The 22854-nt window shown below is 42.6% G+C and overlaps 4 protein-coding genes and 5 non-coding genes across 24 annotated transcripts in view; 2 read left to right on the top strand and 7 right to left on the bottom strand.

Moving 5' to 3' along the window:
* Positions 1-738, top strand: part of cast (calpastatin) — a 32801-nt gene extending 32063 nt beyond the window's left edge. For all 14 annotated transcript variants that reach the window (XM_087801060.1, XM_087801050.1, XM_087801051.1 and 11 more), the window contains one exon: positions 55-738. The gene's annotated coding sequence lies outside the window, so the exon portion shown is untranslated. The remainder of the gene's footprint in view (positions 1-54) is intronic.
* A 5660-nt stretch (positions 739-6398) lies between these two features.
* On the bottom strand, positions 6399-10835 carry LOC148070867 (nucleolar protein 56-like). Its single transcript, XM_087801047.1, has 12 exons — positions 10724-10835; positions 9952-10041; positions 9770-9884; positions 9381-9542; positions 8994-9192; positions 8724-8911; positions 8334-8485; positions 8053-8153; positions 7655-7803; positions 7352-7473; positions 7074-7175; positions 6399-6860 (listed from the first exon to the last, which is right to left on the bottom strand). Exons 1-12 carry the CDS (start codon positions 10724-10726, stop codon positions 6576-6578), a joined length of 1668 nt encoding a protein of 555 aa, XP_087657173.1. The 5' UTR covers positions 10727-10835; the 3' UTR covers positions 6399-6575.
* Positions 7245-7310, bottom strand: LOC148070870 (small nucleolar RNA SNORD57). The gene has a single exon (XR_015712960.1). It is a non-coding gene; the product is annotated as a small nucleolar RNA SNORD57 (small nucleolar RNA).
* LOC148070869 (small nucleolar RNA SNORA26) lies at positions 8553-8672 on the bottom strand. The gene has a single exon (XR_015712955.1). It is a non-coding gene; the product is annotated as a small nucleolar RNA SNORA26 (small nucleolar RNA).
* LOC148070868 (small nucleolar RNA SNORA26) lies at positions 10458-10576 on the bottom strand. The gene has a single exon (XR_015712954.1). It is a non-coding gene; the product is annotated as a small nucleolar RNA SNORA26 (small nucleolar RNA).
* Positions 10836-11900: 1065 nt separating the features above from the next.
* Positions 11901-13741, top strand: LOC148070866 (uncharacterized). Its single transcript, XM_087801245.1, has 5 exons — positions 11901-12029; positions 12373-12503; positions 13376-13456; positions 13513-13618; positions 13698-13741. Exons 2-5 carry the CDS (start codon positions 12384-12386, stop codon positions 13700-13702), a joined length of 312 nt encoding a protein of 103 aa, XP_087657371.1. The 5' UTR covers positions 11901-12029; positions 12373-12383; the 3' UTR covers positions 13703-13741.
* A 628-nt stretch (positions 13742-14369) lies between these two features.
* Positions 14370-19458, bottom strand: LOC148070863 (nucleolar protein 56-like). 3 transcript variants are annotated; one of them, XR_015712918.1, is made up of 15 exons: positions 19360-19458; positions 18977-19066; positions 18793-18907; positions 18009-18170; positions 17605-17803; positions 17335-17522; positions 16945-17096; positions 16664-16764; positions 16272-16420; positions 15989-16110; positions 15726-15809; positions 15446-15511; positions 15247-15335; positions 14735-15103; positions 14370-14506 (listed from the first exon to the last, which is right to left on the bottom strand). XR_015712918.1 is itself a non-coding variant. In XM_087801044.1 (13 exons), the coding sequence occupies exons 1-12, from the start codon at positions 19360-19362 to the stop codon at positions 15446-15448; spliced, it is 1431 nt and encodes a 476-aa protein (XP_087657170.1). In that variant the 5' UTR covers positions 19363-19455; the 3' UTR covers positions 15135-15335. The 3 variants fall into 3 exon arrangements, 1 of the variants encoding a protein (XP_087657170.1); XR_015712917.1 differs by having other exon boundaries at positions 14374-15103; XM_087801044.1 differs by lacking the exons at positions 14370-14506; positions 14735-15103 and having other exon boundaries at positions 15135-15335; positions 19360-19455.
* Positions 15879-15943, bottom strand: LOC148070865 (small nucleolar RNA SNORD57). The gene has a single exon (XR_015712961.1). It is a non-coding gene; the product is annotated as a small nucleolar RNA SNORD57 (small nucleolar RNA).
* Positions 17164-17283, bottom strand: LOC148070864 (small nucleolar RNA SNORA26). The gene has a single exon (XR_015712953.1). It is a non-coding gene; the product is annotated as a small nucleolar RNA SNORA26 (small nucleolar RNA).
* Positions 19459-22854: the final 3396 nt, after the last annotated feature.

Here is a 22854-nt window from a genome sequence, read left to right as displayed (position 1 = left end):
CTTCAGCCGGTGTAAGACAACAGACTCTCTCACTGAACACCTGCTGTGCTGCAGGTCCAGGGATGATCTCCAGGGATGACAGAGGAGCATCAGCGAGGACGCTCTCTGGGAAATAATGTGTTTTTTATTAAGAATGTAAAGCAAATACAACACACTTCTATAAACGGAAACTCTGCAGCTCCTTCGCCACATTTAGTTCAAGGGACTTTGATGAAAGACTTTAATAAATAATACAACTATAGATGTAGAAGACAACGTTGGATAAAGGGGGGGTTGGGGGGGTTAAGCTGACGTTTCTATAGCAACACAAAGTTTGGCTGCTCTCTTGCTTTTCTTCTTCGGAACTCGTGCAATCGTTTCTTCTCCCTGATCTGGTCATTGGAACACTAGTGTATAGCTTGGTTTGCTTTGTTGACAAGATTGTTTACATGATAACAAATGTAAGTTTTTGACTTTTTAGAAAACTGCCAAATTAAAAGGTGTTTCGCTGGTATTTGTAGAGAAGCTCGCAGAAGTGCACTTATGTCATCGCCCCTATATATACTGTAAAAAAATACACTGTATTGTGAAAAAGGGCTGTCCCCCTCTTCTTTTCCCCCAAATTTTCTTTTGTCAAGTGTTTGTGTGGGTGTGAGAGATACGGTGTTTTTAAATGTGGGAGTTGTATTAAATTAATGAATACACGCGAGGATGGTGTGCTTGTACTGCAAAATAAAAACACAAATTTGTCATAAAGCCCGACAATGTGAATCTCATTGTATTACTCGTATTCCCGACCAAAGAAAACTTGTTTCTCCGCAGAGAAGGTTTGTCCTTTCACTACAGGTTTATGTCAGAGCTTCTCTTCCCCCCTGTGTTAGTCACCGAGGATACTGGACAGTCCGATGTGGGCAATAAAAGGGGTTAAAAAAACTGGAGTACCCAAAAAAGAAAAGCTCATAGAGTAGCGAGAGGCGTCAAGAACGGCCTGAGCTTTAGACGCGTCCATCACCACCTCTTCTAGTGCCTCCAGACTCTCCTCCGACAGCTCCTTTCTGTTGCCCATGAGCTGAGCCAGACGGCAGGATGAGGCCAAAAGAAAACCCACCTGCAGCAGAAGCGAGCTGGTCTCCTCCAACAGGAACCACATGGTGCTAATGTGGCATGACAAGGTTAGAAAAATGTTAATTTAAAATTCAAACTAATGCCAGACAACGCCTCCTCGGTAATTGGGCCCAAGTTAATAGTTAAATAGCAACAAATGCACGCAAGTTCAATAACTAGTGAGGCTGAGGTTCCATTTACAACTAACACTTTATTACAAATAACCAGGTTTTCAATAGTAAAAAAAGATACTCATTTTTGGGAGTCTTACCCGTGGGTGAGGGCTTCACCAGGCAGAACAGGGAAAGGAATCAACCAGCGAGTCAACCAGCACACGTGACCATCAAAGCACACAAAGTGAACACAACAAAGAACGGGAACTGACACCCAGGACCACCTGCAAGGTTGAATGAAGACAATTGTTATTCAACTGCACATACAAACATTCACAGAGACTAGACCAGACTCGGGCAGAGTGCGGCCGTTTGACTGTATTCATGAGGCCCTCGTAATGTCAAAGTATGATCATGTATAAATGGTTCTAATGCAATTTAGTATTGTTTTGATTGTTAAAGCGCTTTGTGACCCTGGTCTCGAAAAGCGCTATATAAATATATATTACTTACTTACTTACTTACTAATAACACATGTATTTTGTATTTATTATTAATTTACACATTGACATAAAACATTTTTTTGAGTATATATTAAGTTAATTGAAGAAATGTTTTGAAAAAAACTAATCTATATACACAATAATAAAATTGCAGCTTATTTATCTTAATAAAAGTCACGCCTAGTGACGAATGTCCTTTTTTGGGGGGGATTTTCCTCGTCTTTCTTTTTGCTTGACGGCCCCTAACAACATTCACAGAATTGAATGTGGTCCTTGAATAATTATAATTGCCCACCCCAGGACTAGACAAATCATAAGAATAAGGGAAAAAAATAATAATAAAGAAAATATTAGAAGATGCACGTCCAGGACTCTGGAGGATGTTGACACCGACACACAGTGTGGCGAGCCAAAGAGCAGAAAGCTGCAAGAGAACTAGCTCCCATTTTATACCGTAGCTGGCTACCAGCGGAACAAACAATGAACTGAACTTTACTGAGAAGAACCAATTTCCTCATCCCACAACACTAACATCCTGGGATGTGCATTTGCGTAAAAACAAATTTTAAACAAATCCAGGCGTTTGGTAGATTTAAGTAACGATAGAAAAGAAACAACTCGCGGCCATAGATGTGTTTAGGTACCGCCATCTAGTGGTGATTAAGAGCAGAGCCGTGTGAAGTTCAGCTTTTACGTGTCGCTCGTCAATAATATAATTGTCTCAGGTAACTATCTAAAATTGCCATTACTAGTTCAAATATACATGTTACTTGTTAAAGATCTTTGTTTGAGACTTTGTTTAAGACTTGATCCTCTTTTCCTCCTTTTATTTGTTATTGTTTATTGGCAATTGTTTTTATTTAAATAAAGTGCTGTCTATCACGTTCTAAAATGGAATGTATAATAAATAAAACATATAATCAGATTAAGAACAAATCATCTTTATAAATGAAAAAAAATAATTCTCCCTTAAGTTGTTATTTCTTTTTTCTTTTGTCCCTTATATACTCACAGTATATTTTGCTTATTTTGTGTGTTCTTATTTCATTTTATTTTGTACCCACACCACAAACAATCCTATGGTGTTTACAACACTGGCAATAAAAGTTTCTGATTCTGATATAATGTGGCCCCTGAGGAAATTAAGTTGACCACCCCTGATTTAGAGGAAAATTAATCTTAAGTTTGTTTACTTTGTTCCAAAGCAAGAGCAAGTAAACTGTAAAATTACTTTTGTTTAACACACTGTAATGTGAAAAAGGGCTGTTCCTTCTTTCCCCCATCATTTCTTTAAATATGTTTGTGTGAGTGTGAGAGATACGTTTTCAAAATGTTGGAGTTGTATTAAATTAATGAATATAGTATGGTGTGCTTGTACAGCAAAATAAAAACACAAATTTGTAATAAACCCAGACTATGTGAATATCATTGTATTTGTAGTACACTGGAAATACTTTGTGAGAACGAAAGACTCTTCTATTCGCCTCTGCATCGATTATCGTCAGTTGAGTGAGAAAACACACACTGATCGGCACCCACTTCCCAGAAGTCAAAAATATTGGAGAACCTTGGAGAAATCTCATGGTTTAGCCTTTATCACACCATGGGGTCTTTACGAATGGCTCCGGATTCCATTTGGATTAACAAAAGCACCCGCAGCATTCCAAAGACATATGGAAGGTTGTCTGGCGGACCTTCGGGATGAGATCTGTGAACCTTATTTGGAAGATGTTTTAGTTTTCAAACATTTAAAACACGGGAGTAAGTCAACATCAGTTGCCCTTTAAGCAGTTCTGTTCTAGTTCTGCAGAAATTGACTTGGTCTGGTCTCGGTTTCTTCTGTTTATCTGGGTTCGGGGTCGCGGGGGCAGCAGCTTCAGCAGGGCGGCCCAGACTTTCCTCGCTGCAGCTACATTGCCCAGCCCTTGCTGGGGGACTCCAAGGCGTTCCCAGACCAGCTGAGACAGTCTTTCCAGTGTTTCCTGGGTCTATGTGGTCTCCTACTGGTGGTACATGCCCTGAACACCTCACTGGGGAGGCCTCCTGGAAGAATCGAATCACATGACCAAGTCAACTCAATGTATTACTCTCAGCGCAGAGGAGCTACTCCGTTCTACTCCGAGCCTCTCCCGGATGACCTTGTTTCGTACCCTATCTCTAAGATATGGCCCAGCCACACTATGGAGAAAACTTATTTCTACCTCTTGAACCTGCCATCTCGTTCTCTCGGTTACTACCCACCACTGGTGACCAAAGGTGAGCGTAGAGACGTAGATCGGAAAACTATTTTCGTAAAACTATTTTAAATTAGATTTCTGCTAACTTACCTGCTACCAACCTGGTGCTGATGGATCAACAGCTCTGTGAGACATAATCAAAATGTTCATATAGAGAAGAAATCAAATCGTATACGTCAAAATTGAGAGTTTGATTGCAAATATCATGAATATGTTTAACCTTCAACTGGGACTCTTAAACGTAACCTTAAAGTATTTATAGACAGATTGGTGTTAATTTATTGCAGAGCTTTTAAAGATTCAGAAACTTGATAAGATATCATTAGATCAAGCACTTACAGCTTTAAAAAAAAAAAGTCCAGTAAAGACTTCACAAGCTTTTGCGACTTTTGTCAGCATTTACTTGGAGCTCATCTTCCGACACAACGTCTGGGCTATTTTGAACAATGACTTTCTTTGACAAATCTGTTTTTTAATGCATATGAACAACGAGGGAAAGAGCTATGAAGTAGACATGAAGAAAAATTAGATTTGTACTTTAAGAAGACAGATCAGACCCAACAGGAAACTGGCTTCTTGCAGCCATTTAATACTGTAAAGTAAAAGTAAGTCATTATTTGTAAAGTGCCTTATCAAAAACAATAAACAGTTAAAATATATACTTTAAAAGGCCAAGACAACGAAAGACAAACAGGAGTAACAGGAAAATCAGGGAAAAGTCTGCACAAATAAAAATGTCTTCAGATGTTTCTTGAAGGAGTCAGTAGATCATCAAACACAGAGAGAGGAAGATCGTTCCAAAGCTTCTACTAGAGCAGGTCAGAATTCTCGTTGCAGAGTTTTGTATTAACTGCAGGTGAGACAGCTCCTTGTTTGGACACGAATAAACTGTTACAATAGTCCAGATGAGAAGACACAAACGCATGAATTACAAGCTCCAGATCGTGTTGTGACATTTTCCAAAGTTTAAAGATTTTTCTTAGTTGAAGGAAACAGTTTCTGGTCAGTTTTCTGCAGTGTTGAACTAGAGACATGTCTTTGTCGAATACAACACCCAGGTTTCTCAGGCTCAGTTTGACAGACTGACTTAAGTCACCCAAGTACCGACTCGACCCTGGAACCTTATTAACCTTATCAGGCACAATAACCAAAGTTTGTTTTATCCACATTTAGCAGAAAAGTGTTTTCAGTCAGCCATTGTTTTATTTCTGGCAAACAATTGACTAAGCTGTTCAGCCTCTGGGGCTCAGTTGGATCAAAAGAGCAGTAGAGCTGGATGTCATCAGCAAATATGTGGTAAAAACATCAGGAAATCTCTGAATGACGGTGCCCGGAAAGGTATGAGAACCACAGTAACACAGACCCTGACAGTCCCACTTCATCTCATGCCGTGTCTCAAATCGCGCACTAGCGTACTAAAAGTTAGTATTTTTAGTGCGTTAGTGCGTCTCAATTCTTAGTATGTGAAATTTAGTGCGCCATGCACGCTAAATTTGCAGACTAACAAGGCCACAAAACTGAGCATGGTTCGATGGACACTAACCACACTAAACGGCCGCCATCTTAGTGACGTTTTAAATGGAAGTTTCGTCATATATAAATGCATATATATTCATATACTTACAGGTGCATTTTCCTCAGCATTAGAAGGATAAACACGTCTTCGGTGCCGATACCAGTTTAAATATCTCGCGATTATTTAGATTCTCATATTTTTTCTTTATTTCTTTTTCCAAACTTGCTGCCAGCAGGTGTCGGTGATAGCGTTCCAACAGCTGGTTGAAACCATCTTTAAATAGAAGCTGTCATGTGATTTCCTGTTAGTGTGTAGCAGCAGAGTTTGATGAGACATACTGTGGAGAATTTGCGTACTAGTACGTACACTTAACTGATGCATACTAACTTCTAGCATACTAAGAGTAGTATGCGATTTGAGACACAGCAGTCTTCTCAGCAGGATCTGATGATCAACTGTGTCAAAGGACAGATCCAAGAGAACCAGAACGGTGTATTTACCCGAATCAGCCGACATGTCACTGGACACTTTCAATAAGGCTCCGTAGAGCATTTTTGGCATAAACCAGATTAAACTTCTCATGGATGTCACTCTGATCCAGGAACAGCTCCTTAGACACCTTCTAAGATCTTGGAAAAGAATGGACTCTTAGAAATAGGCCTTAAATGAGATGTCAGGTCCAAGACTGACTGAAGGCTCCACAATGGCATGTTTAAATGCATTGGGAAAAATCCCTGAGAAAAGGGAGGTTTTGGTATCCCAGGGGCCCAGTTAAACACTTCAATAACACGCCAAGGTGGGACATTGGACAAGAGTGTATCATCCTGCTCACCAGTGCCAATCAGCCAGTTACAGGTTTAACTTCAGAAGAGGTGGTTGGAGAAGCAGGACTTCGTGTCAAACACTTTGGGTTTCAATCATTTACAATCACCAGTAAACTGACACATTTTACTGTTATGTGAACCATTTATTCTCACATGGAATAAAAAATAAACTCAAAACAAGGTAACAGTTATTTACACAAAGTGTCCGAGTTCAAGGCACCGACACAAGCATCTTTGATTAAATGAAAATGGCTCAAAAACTTGAATTAAAAAAAAAAACTGTACAAGAGTCTTTGACCTTAGTCAACATTCTTTTTTTTCTTTTTCTTCTGGGAAACTGGAGTTTCTGGTTGCTCCTCTACAGCTTCTGCCTTTTGCTTCTTTTTCTTTTTGGATGGAGTTTCCGTTTCTTCAGCAACGTCGCCCTCTTCAGGTTCTACCTCGGCCTTGACCTTCTTCCTCTTCTTTCCCGGAGTCTCTGATCCGTTCTGTGGGGCTGGTTCTTCTTCCTCCACCTCGTCCTCAGCGGCTCGCTTCTTTTTCTTCTTTTTGGACACAGGCGTTTCACTCGCTTCAGTCTCCATCTTTGGGGGAAGAAGAAGAAAACGTCAGCATCAACAGAATGAAGTCAGACGACACAAGTCATGTTGTTTGACCCTCTTCAGTGATCAGGACCATTATTGTGGACCAGCCAATGGTTCGGAGTCAGTCTGATCTGGCATGTCTTACACCAAGATTGGACAACAGTTCGTCCAACCTCAAAATAAAAACATGCGTCAAGCAGTCACTAGCCTTACCTCTGCTTCACCGTTTCCATTTGCCTCTAGCAGCTGTGCCTTCTTGAGTTTCTTTGCCTTTTTATCCATTTTTTTCTTCATCTTCGCAACAACAGTGGTAGCCTGTGAGGAAAGGGATCAATGCATCAGTCTAGTAAAGTTGGAATGCATCAGGATACTAGGCAAGTTGCTGCATCAGGCTCATTAAATCAGTTGTAACCTTCAGTGATAATCAGGCAGAAGCTGTCATCACTTGCAGCACTAAAGTTTAGAACCAGCGTCACCCAAATCAATCTCACCTCCTCCACCGCCTCCTTCATGACGTCCACGTTCTTCCGTGGAAGATCACCGCTTTCGTAGAAAGTCAAGCGTTCCTCGACTTGGTCACGCAGTTTGTCCCCAAACACACTGGTTGGTATCTCTGCACAAAACAAACTACAGTCAGCACCAGCAGGGGGCAGCAGAGAGGGACACATCACAGCCATGTTTGCATCAGTATAAAAGATTTTCAACATCAACCTTTAGGATGAATGCTGTTGACGAAAAATATGAGCATCATTGCAGATCCACACAAGGCAAAAATGTAAACTCCATGTTCTGACCTGAGAAGCAGTCGATGCGTGAGGCAATGGTGCACTTGTTGGCCAGGTAACGGGAGATGCGGCCCTTGTTTTTGGCTGCTGCGCGTCCAATGAACGTGGAGTGGAAGATCAGGCCGTACTTTGGGGTGTTGCCCTTAGTTTTAAGAGCTCTGTGGGAATAAGAGCGCTTTAAAGCTACAAACCAAGGCGTCCAGAAGAGCGAGCAAGACCAACAGATTCCAAAAGGTAACCTAGAACATCTGACTACCTCTGTGCTGAGAGTGGTTGCTCAGACTGTGGGGTGCACATGGGCGAGAGGGATCACTCTAGACATGTCCAGTCACCCTGCTCTGCTACTGCCCAGCCCTGCCATCACCGCAACCACTCCATTCCCCAGCAGGGAGGGGCTGCCCAAGTACCTGAACAGGGCTTTCTCTGCTCCCAGGATCTGGACGGTAGAGGCCGGGTACTTGGCCAAGTTGGTCAAACTGCCAGCATGAGAGATGAGACGAGCACCAACCTGAGGGAAGATGAACATTAATGTAACACCAATCAAAATAAGATGCAAAGCTATGAAGATGCGCTCTATGGACCATCAGCACCAGCGGAAGTTCTCAACACAGAGGTTCAGGGGATTGACAGATTTGGTTTGAAACATCATCGGTCCATAAAACTAGCAACATCAGTTACAGACACTCACCACTTCGCCGATCAGAGCCGCCAAGTTTGGAGCCACCTGGCTCATCTTGGAGCGCAGATACTCCTGGAGCTCCAGTCGGTATTCAGACAGAGACACGACCCGTTTGGAGAACATCTCGATGTTGATGAGATCGATGGGAGAGATGTCCATGCCTGCAGGACAAACGGACAAGCTAAAGCAGCAGTTCTAACATCTAACACGTCAATGACTGAGAAGAAAACTTGTTTCTCCCGACAGGTTCCGCAGAGAAGGTTTGTCCTTTCACTACAGGTTTATGGGAGAGCTTCTCTTCCCCCCTGTGTTAGTCACCGAGGATACCGCACATTCCAAGGTGGGCAATAAAAGGGGTTAAGAACTGGAGTACCCACAAAGTACCAGAAAAGAGCTCACCCATAGAGGAGCGAGAGGCGTCAAGAATGGCCTGAGCTTTAGACGCGTCCATCACCACCTCTTCTAGTGCCTCCAGACTCTCCTCCGACAGCTCCTTTCTGTTGCCGATGAGCTGAGCCAGACGGCAGTACAAGGCATTTTCTGGAACAACCTTGATCAGCTCTGGGAAGTGGTAACCGTACCACTCGCTGGAGAACAAAGCAAAAATATTTAGTACAAGTTCTATTGGGAGGATAGAAATGACACCATGACCGGCACATAAAAACTCACCGAATTCTCATTGAGAAAGTGTTGATGTCCTTGTCAAGCTGGTCCAACAAGGCGATGGACTGGATGATCATGTTGTCGACCCTGTTGACGTTGAACTTGACCTTTGCTCTGGAGTAACTGTGACCGAGACCCAGTTGGGCTTTGGAAGCGGCCTGCGCGGTCAGACCCTTCACCAGGGAGTGAAAGTGCAGACGCACACCTGAGAGGAGGCCACAGAGGTTTGTTTGCATCAGCATGAAAACGAGGACAGGAATCAGACTTAAATGGCGGTTCAGATTTTCAGTATAAAACCCTCATGAGTGTCAGGATTATGACATTGCATCATAACGCCACTTTTATTGAAGCTTTTTTTTAAGGGAACACTGAATAAAAACGACTGTCACACACCTCTGGCAAGCTCAGCCACGACACCACTGGTTTGGATGGAAACGCCAAATTCTTCCTGCAGTGCAGCTCCAATCTTTGCATCGGAAACTCCCAAAACGGATTTCTTTCCAGAACGAGGAAGGTTTGTCTCCAGGAACAACTTAAGGTCCTCATGAACGATGCCTGAACAACAAAAAACATTTTAAGATCCCCAGACGCAAGATTATAAAATGATATGTTGGATATGCATCAAGGTAAGTTAACTAAAACAAGGCAACACAAATGTGCCCTCAGTTGTTCAGGGTTGATAAAAGCAGTCAACACGGACATTTCAGTGGATTGACAGATATTGAAACATCACCACAACTGAGGAATGCACAAAAGTAACAACTCTTGTAAAAAATAAATACCTTCAGAAATGGCATTAATGTTCTCCAGGGCGGTCTGTGCTGACTTGAACGGAAAGAAGGCCGCAAGACTGACCATGCTGTTGAACTTTGTGATGTTCAGCACACTAGCCTCCACCTGACAAACACACGGTTAGCAAACGTCTCTAAATGGAGCCCAGGACGGAGGCCAAAAGTACACGCACCTGTGGCAGAAGCATGCTGATCTCCTCCACCTCTTTGACTGCGAACAGAGCATAACCAGAGGCATGCTCGAACAAAATATGCATGATCACCTGTGGAGGAACACGAGGGCGATTAACAACCACGTGGTGCCAAAAATCACAAGATGTGCATTTGCGATTAAACATACGTTAAAACTAATCTGGAAACACCAACAAAGTGTGTGTTAGATTTAAAGAAAGGAGGATGCAGATGTACGCGTGTACGGCAGGCCACGTGTCGCCCTAGAAACCACGTGTTGCCCAGGCCTACGCAGCGAGTTAGCATCAAGCTAAGTTGCATTAGCATCAAGCTAAGTTGCATTAGTAAGAAAAATAAACGCTAAAGCCAAAACGCAAGCAATTGGTGACAACTGAGCGACCAATATGCATGTCCTCTATTGTTAAAGAGATACAACAGATTGACAGATTATATTTTAGGGTTGAAAACGAGACATGCGCAGTCTGCCACGAGGGTGGCTAACTAGCTTGTTTGTTTCTCCCGACAGGATCCGCAGAGAAGGTTTGTCCTTTCACTACAGGTTTATGGAAGAACTTTTCTTCCCCCCTGTGTTAGTCACCGAGGATACTGGCAGTCCAAGGTGGGCAATAAAAGGGGTCATGGAGGCTGGTTTGCTTCGTCATGTGCAGGCCCGATAGTTAAGTTAAAAAAAATACGCTTCACGTTTCGAAATGTTGTAGAATAACAACAGTAAACTACAATAAGAGTTAAAAGAGAGATAGCGAGAGTCCTCACCATGATCGCGAGCACGCAGGAGAGAGACGTCCAGTCTCGTCTGCTGCAGGGCTGGGAATGGAAAGAGTTGCGCCACCTCAACTCTCTAGTGGGAGCCAAGTCCCGCGAGATATCGCGAGACCTGTATAGCTGCAAGCTACGTGACTTAAACAACGTCTGTATTTATAAACCTAATTTAATCTTATACTTAAAATAAAAACAAATCATGAATTTTTAATTTAAAAAAGAAGGTTTTAATTCAAATCCAGGGGAAATTCTTTAACTTGAAGAACAAAAAAATAATTTTCTTCTCGACACAAGAATCTACCTCCCCTTTTGGATCATGAATTGCCCTGTAGTGAGGACATGTAAACTTTGGACATAAAGTTTGCTAAACATAAAGTAGGATCAAAACAAACTTTGCTCTCAAAGATGTTGTATCCTTACGTTATTGTTTGTCCTTTTTTTCTGACTTGTCAGACCTTCTGTTTACTGTGATTAAATACGAAAACCGTGCTTATACTGTACATCATTTGGAACTTTTCAGCCTGAGACGTCATCCTCAGCAGAAGCAAAGTGTCATATTCAGGAGACAGAATGACTCAAATTCTTCAGAGTCGTCAGGTTTCCAAGGAACATATGTATGTGAGCGCATCTGCATCCAGAAATAAATCTGAGAGGTCATAAATGTCACCTTTTCTTGAATTTACTACTCAAAGGATGGAATTTATGGCCAATCCTTTCAGCCAAATGGCTCATTACCTAAAAAAAAAATTGGGCAAAGTCTTTGATTATTACGACCTCAAGCACACCTTTTTATACATCACATTTACTCTAGATTTATGAAAAAAAAAGTTTATATTCAATCATTCTATTGTCAGTATTGTGAGGTTGGTAAATTGATTTTGTGTGTCTAGTTGTTAAGCCACTAAATGATGGTTACTGTGGAATGTCACTTTGATAAAAGCGTTTCATAAATAATCAGCATTCTAACACAAAAAAATAGAACTGACATGAAAGTGAAATTGTTGATTTAAATCCCAGTCCGTTGACACTGTTCTGTCCATCTTTCACAGATAATGTTGAAAATAGGACGTGTGTGCATCACTTAACGTCACTCCTACTGGTGTCATTATCAAGAAGCAGATTCCTGACGACCATCTGTGTTTCCAGGAGCCGGGCTGAGAGCACTCCAAGGAGCCTGTTGTGCAGGATGTGAGGGAGGACAGTGAAAAGCTCAGGAGAGGTCACGATATAAAGGCTGCCTGGACTTAGTGACGGTCACACCACTGGACCTCATCCTTCCGTACTGAAGCTGAACCACCATGTAAGTATTTCAAATGTGTTGTTTTTGTGCTAATATCCATTCCGTCTTTCTGCGCTCACATTACCCCTGAAGCCGGTTTAATCCTGTTGCTTATCTTTCCTGAGAAAGGAGCTGATTGTTATTTCCAGCTCTTCCCCCTATCTGCAGCCGACCTCTGACTTACATAATGACATGGACTGCCCCCTGTTTTCTAAACAACTTTTATTCCTGGCTTCCGGGTTTTAATGGATGTTAAAACAATTTAATCACAAGTAACTTCCTCTATCGCAGCTACTGACTCTTTTGACATCCCTGTACATGACCTTAACAGTACTCATGAGTGTGCACGTGTGGGTTCATCCAGATCACAGGACAATGAGCATGCGTGGAGTGTTGGCCGTCTGCGTGGTCCTCGCTTGCCTGGTGGCGACGATGGTGGAGAGGACAGAAGGACACATCACCTTTTTTAGTCCAAAGGAAATAATGGAGATGAAGGTACGGACGTTCTCAGCTTGTGAGGACGACCATAATACCTGATTGCTATTTTAGAAAAGCTTTATGTCTCATGATGCGTCTGTAAGGTTAATCTATCTGACCTCATATCAGAGCAGACACACCCATTAGGTGAACTAGGCAGCAGCTGAAGGCCAATGACAGAAACGTAATAAGTTAGCAACAGCATTGACACAACTAAGGTACTGTGTGTGAAAATAAAGATTCATCTGAAAACCAAAAAGGATCAAAACTTTTGAAACCATTAATGATAAACAACTTATTTCCCAACATAAGAGTTGTGGAGATGTGAAAACGACATTTATTTACTCTTGTGACCACAACCCTTGTTAGACTTCAGACTTCACCTTGACTTAAAATAAATAAATACCTCTTTGTATCATCATATTGTTTAGCTTACATCAGGGTAGTTTAATTTATTTGTGACTTGTTGCTTTTGGTTGATTTTATCTCAATGATGCATATAATACTCTTAGATAAAATCTTCTCCTAAAGGACTGGCATTTTAAAAATTAAATAAATAAAAAGGTAAAAAATAATTAATTAAGAAATATAATTCACATGACTTACGTACAAGAACGATTTAACTGAAAGAAAATCATGGAATTATTGAAACCTAATTCAAAAGAAAATATTAAATTCCATAAAATTTAAATGAAAGAAAAATAATATTACTTGTAAGCCTTGATAATTAGTTCACACATTCTGTAATTGTATTTCCTCCCTGTACTTGTAAAACACAAATAGTTCCCTAACTTGACACAATTTGTTTAACCTCAAGCACTTGCTATTTATTTGAAAATACATCCGTCTTTAAATATAGAAATCTGTGTTTATCTCTGATGTATCGACAGGAGTTGGCTCAGAAAAAGATGCTGGAGCCTCGATCAGAAGAGGGTCCGTTTGAAGAAGACACCGCCCAACAGCTCCCTCAGGTGAAGATATTTGTGCACATACAAAGAGAACATGACTTAAAATTACTTTTAATCAGGATAAGACTGTGGAGATCGCCGTCCGTCTGTCACCCCAACAACTGGATGAGGTGGCGCCAAAGCTGGAAGAGATCATCCACCAGATTGCAGGAGAAAACAGGAAAGGTATTCAGTCCTTATGGATCACATCAAATGAACAAATTGATCCTAATTCTACTGTCCTGTCATCTCTGCTCTTTTACAGCCTAATGACCCAGGGATCTGAATGTTTGTATGTCTTGTTACGAATCACTCAATAAAGGGAATTCAATATGTTCATTTATGGGCGTCATGGATTGTTGGTTGAAATCCCGTGTCTGAAGAAGGGTGAATGTTTATTCAAGAAACAGCAACTGGTTTGAGTATTTGACCTCTTATTTATCTCCAGTGATTTGACCTGAATCCAACATTTCATTCTGCCCGTCATTCATTTTCTACCGCTTTAATCCCTTATCGGGATATACATTTGCAATCGGCCTGATCAGTTGGGAAGGAGACTGCCTGCCAGGAGCATGGTCCTTTCAAGGTTTCTTCTTCCAAGGAGTTTATCCTTGTTATCGTAAGCTCTTGGCAGGGAACTAGAAGCATAGAGTAAGTCAGAGCCTCAGTCTCGAACCTCTGCAGTTCATCAAGTACTTTAATGTTATAAGGATAATGGCTCTGAATAGTTTCTCAAATATTGGGGAAAAAAAAAAAAGTTATATAGAACTTTAACAACCTCAAAATACCTAAAGATTCTTTAATGACAAATCGTAGCCAAGTGAATGATAATATTACGTTTTTAATGTTTGCACCCTTAAATGTTACAGGCTCAGTATTTTCTCCACTATCCTGCCACATCCTGGAGGTCAGCCTCTCGCAGTATTCAAAGTCCTTGATGGCGAGAGCGCCATCCCGAGCTAACGGGGCTGCAAGGACCATAGTGCAGTCGCTGTCGAAGTATTTTCCCGTTATTCCTTCAGTTTCCTCTGCAACCGCACAGTAGATTGAGCTGAAGGCCCCTTCCTCTGCTGACTGAAATGGAAAACATGTGGTCAGTGACTTATACCATAAATGACGACATGAAAAGTTGAGACGTGAGAATCTAGAGCGGTTCAAGAGGACCACTTCTGAAAAATAATCAAGTCACGATTCTCATTTGCTATCGAGAATTCAAACACACGCGCTTTAGCATCAAACACACAAACAACTATTGAGCGCAACATTATTTAGGAAAAAAAACATTTAAAAAAATGTACTCACGTTGTTCATGTAGGAAATAAATCCTTAGAAGCTTGAAAGAAAGAACTTTAACATCCAGCTTTTCTTGAAAATTGCTTTGCAAGTATATCCGCGACCAGATCAAGCGGTTGAATGAACCTAAACTAACGTTTCAGCTCCATGTGACGAGTGTCAGTGCTATCCAATCAGAGGGCATGAACGTGTCATGTGTTCAACCCGTTCAGCGTCGTGGAAGCTGCGACGCGGGTAGCTTCCAAAGCGCTGATGTTGTGTCGCCAATTTGAATATGGTTCACAATCCTTCGGCTGCCGTTGATTTCAATGAAGGCCTCGGGTGACATGACCGGCTGAAGCTCTAACATGAACGTACAATCCTGGAAGCAGTGCGCAACTTGTGCAAGCAAGAGGAAAGAAATGAAATGAAGAGAAAAGAATCATTTAATACATATTTATGAAAAACAAACAATATATTTTTTGTATGTGCTCAACTGCTGCAAACTTTTGTAATCATCTGCGTGGAATGGCTCTTCTCACCTCGAAAAATAGGCTGGGCAGTTTGAAGATGTAATGTCTCATCACTTCCGACACAACAACACCGGGGTGGACAGAGTTTGCGGTGACACCTATAAGCAAACATCACACAAATGAAAGGAGTCAGCATTAATGTAGTCTTTAGATAAAACATTGACTTCTTGTCCCTTCAGTTTTTGCAACATGCGGAGCATCAACTTACCTACGCGGCCTTGACCTTCTTCCTCTTCTTTCTCGGAGTCTCCGATCCCCTCGCTTCAGTCTCCATCTTTGGGGGAAGAAGAAGAAAACGTCAGCATCAACAGAATGAAGTCAGATGACACTAAAGTCATGTTTGACCCTCTTCAGTGATCAGGACCATTATTGTGGACCAGCCAATGGTTCGGAGTCAGTCTGATCTGGCATGTCTTACACCAAGACTGGACCACAGTCCGTCCAACCTCAAAATAAAAACGTGCGTCGAGCACTCACTATAGCCTTACCTCTGCTTCACCGGTTCCATTAGCCTCTAGCAGCTTGAGTTTCTTTGCCAGTTTTCTTTTCTTCTTTGCAATAATAGTGGTAGCCTGTGAGGAAATGGATCAATGCATCAGTCCAGTAAAGTTAGAATGCACAAGGATTCTTTGCAAGTTTCTGCATCAAGATCATTAAATCAGTTGTAACCCTCAGTGATATCAGGCAGAAGCTGTCATCACTTGCAGCACTAAAGTTTAGAACCAGCGTCACCCAAAGTCAATAATCTCACCTCCTCCACCGCCTCCTTCATGACGTCCACGTTCTTCCGCGGAAGATCCCCGCTTTCGTAGAAAGTCAAGCGTTCCTCGACTTGGTCGCGCAGTTTGTCCCCAAACACACTGGTTGGTATCTCTGCACAAAACAAACTACAGTCAGCAGCAGAAAGACACAACACAGCCATGTTTGCATCAGGATAAAAGACTTTCAACATCAACCTTTAGGATGAATGCTGCCGACTAAATATTTGCCTTGTGTGGATCTGCAATGCTCATTTTTCAACTCCATGTTCTGACCTGAGAAGCAGTCGATGCGTGAGGCGATGGTGCACTTGTTGGCCAGGTAACGGGAGATGCGGCCCTTGTTTTTGGCTGCTGCGCGTCCAATGAACGTGGAGTGGAAGATCAGGCCGTACTTTGGGGTGTTGCCCTTGGTTTTAAGAGCTCTGTGGGAATAAGAGTGTTTCAAAGCTACAAACCAAGGCGTCCAGAAGAGCGACCAACAGATTCCAAAAGGTAACCTAGAACATCTGACTACCTCTGTGATGAGAGTGGTTGCTCAGACTGTGGGGTGCACATGGGTGAGAGGGATCACTCTAGACATGTCCAGTCACCCTGCTCTGCTACTGCCCAGCCCTGCCATCACCGCAACCACTCCGTTCCCCAGCAGGGAGGGGCTGCCCAAGTACCTGAACAGGGCCTTCTCTGCTCCCAGGATCTGGACGGTAGAGGCCGGGTACTTGGCCAAGTTGGTCAAACTGCCAGCATGGGAGATGAGACGAGCACCAACCTGAGAGAAGATGAACATTAATGCAACACCAATCAAAATAAGATGCAAAGCTATGAAGATGTGCTCTATGGACCATCAGCACCAGCGGAAGTTCTCAACACAGAGGTTCAGGGGATTGACAGATTTGGTTTGAAACATCATCGGTCCACAAAACTAGCAACAACAGTTACAGACACTCACCACTTCTCCGATCAGAGCCGCCAAGTTTGGAGCCACCTGGCTCATCTTGGAGCGCAGATACTCCTGGAGCTCCAGTCGGTATTCAGACAAAGACACAACCCGTTTGGAGAACATCTCGATGTTGATGAGGTCGATGGGAGAGATGTCCATGCCTGCAGGACAAACGGACAAGCTAAAGCAGCAGTTCTAACATCTAACACGTCAATGACTGAAAAGAAATTGTGTTTCTCCCGACAGGATCCGCAGAGAAGGTTTGTCCTTTCACTACAGGTTTATGGGAGAGCTTCTCTTCCCCCCTGTGTTAGTCACCGAGGATACCGCACATTCCAAGGTGGGCAATAAAAGGGGTTAAGAACTGGAGTACCCACAAAGTACCAGAAAAGAGCTCACCCATAGAGGAGCGAGAGGCGTCAAGAATGGCCTGAGCTTTAGACGCGTCCATCACCACCTCTTCTAGAGCCTCCAGACTCTCCTCCGACAGCTCCTTTCTGTTGCCGATGAGCTGAGCCAGACGGCAGTACAAGGCATTTTCTGGAACAACCTTGATCAGCTCTGGGAAGTGGTAACCGTACCACTCGCTGGAGAACAAAACAAAAATATTTAGTACAAGTTCTATTGGGAGGATAGAAATGACACCATGACCTTCACATAAAAACTCACCGAATTCTCATTGAGAAAGTGTTGATGTCCTTGTCAAGCTGGTCCAACAAGGCGATGGACTGGATGATCATGTTGTCGACCCTGTTGACGTTGAACTTGACCTTTGCTCTGGAGTAACTGTGACCGAGACCCAGTTGGGCTTTGGAAGCGGCCTGCGCGGTCAGACCCTTCACCAGGGAGTGAAAGTGCAGACGCACACCTGAGAGGAGGCCACAGAGGTTTGTTTGCATCAGCGTGAAAACGAGGACAGGAATCAGACTTAAATGGCGGTTCAGATTTTCAGTATAAAACCCTCATGAGTGTCAGGATTATGACATTGCATCATAACGCCACTTTTATCAGCCTTTTATTATTCAAGCTCGTTTCTCTTAAGGAAACACTAAAAAAAAACGACTGTCACACACCTCTGGCAAGCTCAGCCACGACACCACTGGTTTGGATGGAAACGCCAAATTCTTCCTGCAGTGCTGCTCCAATCTTTGCATCGGAAACTCCCAAAACGGATTTCTTTCTAGAGCGAGGAAGGTTCGTCTCCAGGAACAACTTAAGGTCCTCATGAACGATGCCTGAACAAAAAAAACATTTTAAGATCCCCAGACAGCAAGAAGATTATAAAATTATATGTTATATATGCATTCACTGGACAAACTACTGTCCATCATGGATGATGACAGTCATCCTCTGAACACCGTCACCAGTGAGCAGAGAAGCAGAATTAGTGCATGAATGTTCCTTCCCAGGTGCAAAACAAATAGACTCAAGGACTCATTCATTCGTCGGGCTATTAAATTGTACAATTCTGAGTTCAGGGGCAGGAGTGGAGCGAAAGTATCTGGATGTTCTGTTCCATGTTGTCTTTGTTATTTCCCTTTGATCTACGTTCTTTATACTTATATTGCATCATCTTGTTCCCTCTTCATTTCCCTTTGTTCTTGTTCTTTTTATTTTTATTTCTTTTTTATGAAGAATTGCTGTAAATTTCCCGAAGGAGACCTCCTGAGGAATCAATAAAGTTCTACCTTACCTTATCAAGGTACTAAAGTAAAGCAAGTCAACACAAATGTGCCCTCAGTTGTTCAGGGTTGATAAAAGCAGTCAACACGGTAATTTCAGTGGATTGACAGATATTGAAACATCACCACAACTGAGGAATGCACAAAGTTAACAACTCTTGTAAAAAATAAATACCTTCAGAAATGGCATTAATGTTCTCCAGGGCGGTCTGTGCTGACTTGAACGGAAAGAAGGCCGCAAGACTGACCATGCTGTTGAACTTTGTGATGTTCAGCACACTAGCCTCCACCTGACACAAACACACGGTTAGCAAACGTCTCTAAATGGACCCCAGGACGGAGGCCAAAAGTACACGCACCTGTGGCAGAAGCATGCTGATCTCCTCCACTTCTTTGACTGCGAACAGAGCATAACCAGAGGCATGCTCGAACAAAATATGCATGATCACCTGTGGAGGAACACGAGGGCGATTAACAACCACGTGGTGCCAAAGATCACAAGATGTGCATTTACGATTAAACATACGTTCAAACTAATCTGGTAACGCCAACAAAGTGTGTGTTAGATTTAAAGAAAGGAGGATGTAGATGTACGTGTGTACGCAAGGTCACGTGACGCCCTAGGAAACACGTGTTACCGACACTAAAGTTTAAAAAAAAATACGCTTCACGTTTCGTCTGTTTCGAAAGCTGGTAGAATAACAACAGCGATTTAAAAGAGAGAGATAGCGAGAGTCCTCACCATGATCGCGAGCACGCAGGAGACAGACGTCCAGTCTCGTCTGCTGCAGGGCTGGGAATGGAAAGAGTTGCGCCACCTCAACTCTCTAGTGGGAGCCAAGTCCCGCGAGATATCGCGAGACCTGTATAGCTGCAAGCTACGCGACAACGTCTGTATTTATAAACCTAATTTAATGTTATACTTAAAATAAATTATTTGAAATGGTTGGTTCGATTCAAATCCAGGGGAAATTCTTTAACTTGAAGAAGAAAAAAAAAGTTCTTCTCGACATAAGAATCACCCTCCCCTTCTGTATCATGAATTGCCTTGTAGTTAGATGAGGACATAAGGTAAGGTAAGGTAGAACTTTATTGATCGTTTATTGAAATTGTTTTTTCCAATAGCCACAGCAAATAAAGCAATTTTTCACAAAAAATTAATAAAAATAAAAATAAGAACAACAACAAAGAGAAATAAAGAGAAAGAACAAGATGATACAATCTAAGTCTAAAGATAAAGAACATAGATCAAAGAAAAATAAAAAAGACAAAGGATACAAAGACTAACATAGAACAGAACATCATGATACTTTCGCTCCACTCCTGCCCCCGAACTCAGAATTGTACAATTTAAGGTAAGGTAAGGTAAGGTAAAACTTTATTGATCCCTCAGGAGGTCTCCTTTGGGAAATTGTTTTTTACCAATAGCCAGCAATTTTTCATAAACAATAAAAAATAATACATAAAAAATAAAATAAGAAGAACATAAAGAGGAAGAACAAGATGACACAATCTAAGTCTAAAGACAAAGACAAAGGACATAGGTCAAGGAAAGAAAAACAACAAAGACAAAGATACAGAGACTAACATGGAACAGAACATCCAGATACTTTCACTCCACTCCTGCCCCCGAACTCAGAATTGTACAATTTAATAGCCCGAGGGATGAATGAGTCCCTGAGTCTATTTGTTTTGCACCTGGGTAGGAGCATTCGTGCACTCATTCTGCTTCTCTGCTCACTGATGACAGTGTTCAGAGGATGACTGTCATCATCCATGATGGACAGTAGTTTGTTCAATGATATCCTCTCAGCAACTGTCACCAGTGAGTCCAGCTTCATTCCAACCACAGAGCCAGCCCTCCTGATCAACCTGTCCAACCTGTTGACACTCCTCTTGGACACATTCCCACCCCAACACACCACAGCATAGAACAGGACACTGGCCACCACAGACTGGTAGAACATGCAGAGGAGCTTCTTGCAGATGTTAAATGATCGAAGCCTCCTCAGAAAGTACAGTCTACTCTGAACTTTCTTATATACATGGTCCTTGTTGCAGGACCAGTCCAGTTTACTGTCCAGCCACACACCGAGGTACTTATAGTTGTCAACTATCTCCACACCTCTAATGGACACTGGACCAGCTCCTTGGTCTTTGAGGTGTTCAGCTGCAAGTGGTTCCTCTCACTCCAGTCAACAAAGTCACATATCAGACTCCTATACTCGTCTTCGCTGTTGTCCCTGATGCATCCAACAATGGCAGTGTCATCAGCATACTTCTGGACGAGACTCAGCTCTGAGTTGTAGCAGAAGTCTGAAGTGTAGATGGTGAAGAGAAGAGGGGCCAGTACTGTCCCCTGAGGTGCTCCTGTACTGCACACCAAAGTGTCAGACGTGATGTCCTTCAGCCTGACATACTGTGGTCTATCAGTAAAATAATCCGTAATCCAGGAGACCAGACCAGGGTCCACATGCATCTGTGTCAATTTGTCCTGCAGCAGAGTGGGCTGGATGGTGTTGAAAGCACTAGAAAAGTCCAGGAACAGGATCCTCTCTGAACCGCTTTTATCCAGGTGGGAGTAGGTCCGATGCAGGAGGTGAAGGCATCTTCCACACCAACTGCTGGCCGGTTGGCAAACTGCAGGGGGTCTTGCGCATGCTGGACTTGTGGCCTGAGATGTTTGAGGACCAGCCGCTCCAGTGTCTTCATCAACTGCGAAGTCAGTGCCACCGGTCTGTAATCGTTCAGCACGCTCGGTCTGATCTTTTTCGGGACTGGAACGATACAGGAAGTCTTCCACAGAGTTGGTACTTTCCCCAGACGTAGACTGAGGTTGAAGACAAGCTGGAGTGGCTCAGCTAGTTCAGCAGCGCAGGTCTTCAGCAGTCCAGCAGCCTTCCCTGGACGAATCCTCCGAAGTACATCGTGTACCTGGAGTGAGGTGAAGCTGGGAAGTGGTTGTGTGGAGCTGGGGGGGGGGGGCACAGGAAGGTGGGGCAGGTCCTGAGGCGGGCAGCAGTGAGGGTGAGTGACCTGCTCAAACCTGTTGAAAAAGTTGTTCAGTCCGTTTGCCTCCTCCACCGTGTCCACTGCAGTCAGAGAGGCCTTGGTCTTGTGTCCAGTGATGGTTTTAACACCATCCCAGAACTCTCTCTATTTCTCTTGCTTCTCCTCCAACCTCCTCCTGTAGGTGTCCTTTGCCTCCCTCAAGCATCGCTTCACCTCCTGCTGAGCTGATCTCATGGCGTCCCTGTCTCTGCTCCTGAAAGCCACTTTCTTCCTGTTAAGGACATCCTTGACCTCCTTTGTCACCCACAGTTTATTATTAGGGTAACAGCGGACAGTCTTAGAAGGGGCGACAACGTCCAAACAGAAATTTAAATAATCCGTTAGACAGTGTGTCTGACCCTCATCATCCTTTGGACAAAAAGTTTGCTAAACATAAAGTAGGATCAAAACAAACATTGCTCTCAAATATGCTGTATCCTTAAGCATTGTCATGTTATGTTTGTCCTTTTTTCTTAAGTACACTCTGACTTGTCAGGACTTTTGTTTACTGTGATTAAATACGAAAACCGTGCTTACACTGTACATCATTTGGAACTTTTGAAAGTTTCAGCCTGAGACGTCATCCTCAGAAGTAAAGTGTCATATTCAGGAAACAGAATGACTCAAGTTCTTCAGAGTCGTCAGGTTTCCAAGGAACATATGTATGTGAGCGCATCTGCATCCAGAAATAAATCTGAGAGGTCATAAATGTCACCTTTTCTTGAATTTACAACTCAAAGGATGGAATTTATGGCCAATATTTTCAGCCAAATGGTCCATTGCCTAAAAGAAATTGGGCAAAGTCTTTGATTATTACGATTATTATTAATTTTTTTTTCTATCATTCTATTGTCAGTATTGTGAGGTTAGTAAATTGATTTTGTGTGTCTAGTTATTTAGCCACTAAATGATGGTGACTCTGGAAAGTAAGTAAGTAAGTCATTTATATTTATCGAGCGCTTTTCCAGACCAGGGTCACAAAGCGCTTAAACAATCCAAACAATAGTCAATAAAATATATACTTAAAAGGTCAAGATAACACAGAGACAAACACAGGAGTTCCAGAAAATCAAGGAAAAGCCTGAACAAATAAAAACGTCTTAAGATGTCACTTTGATAAAAGCGTTTCATAAATAATCAGCATTCTAACACAAAAAAAATTGAACTGACATGAAAGTGAAATTGT

The sequence above is a fragment of the Callionymus lyra genome, chromosome 10 (genome assembly GCF_982586985.1).
Source record: "Callionymus lyra chromosome 10, fCalLyr1.hap1.1, whole genome shotgun sequence".
NCBI lineage: Eukaryota > Metazoa > Chordata > Actinopteri > Syngnathiformes > Callionymidae > Callionymus > Callionymus lyra.
This window is presented reverse-complemented; position numbering and strand designations above follow the sequence as displayed.

Excerpts from the sequence above, each read along its gene's own strand:
- LOC148070867 (XM_087801047.1), bottom strand. Across the intron at positions 8,154-8,333 it reads CGGCTCTGATCGGCGAAGTG|GTTGGTGCTCGTCTCATCTC; the intron begins GTGAGTGTCTGT and ends ATCTTCCCTCAG. Across the intron at positions 6,861-7,073 it reads ATGGAAACGGTGAAGCAGAG|ATGGAGACTGAAGCGAGTGA; the intron begins GTAAGGCTAGTG and ends CTTCCCCCAAAG.
- LOC148070866 (XM_087801245.1), top strand. The coding sequence starts at position 12,384 with ATGAGCATGCGTGGAGTGTTGGCCGTCTGCGTGGTCCTCGCTTGCCTG. Across the intron at positions 12,504-13,375 it reads AGGAAATAATGGAGATGAAG|GAGTTGGCTCAGAAAAAGAT; the intron begins GTACGGACGTTC and ends ATGTATCGACAG. Across the intron at positions 13,457-13,512 it reads CCGCCCAACAGCTCCCTCAG|GATAAGACTGTGGAGATCGC; the intron begins GTGAAGATATTT and ends ACTTTTAATCAG.
- LOC148070863 (XM_087801044.1), bottom strand. Across the intron at positions 18,908-18,976 it reads TCAGCATGCTTCTGCCACAG|GTGGAGGCTAGTGTGCTGAA; the intron begins GTGCGTGTACTT and ends TGTTTGTGTCAG. Across the intron at positions 16,765-16,944 it reads CGGCTCTGATCGGAGAAGTG|GTTGGTGCTCGTCTCATCTC; the intron begins GTGAGTGTCTGT and ends ATCTTCTCTCAG.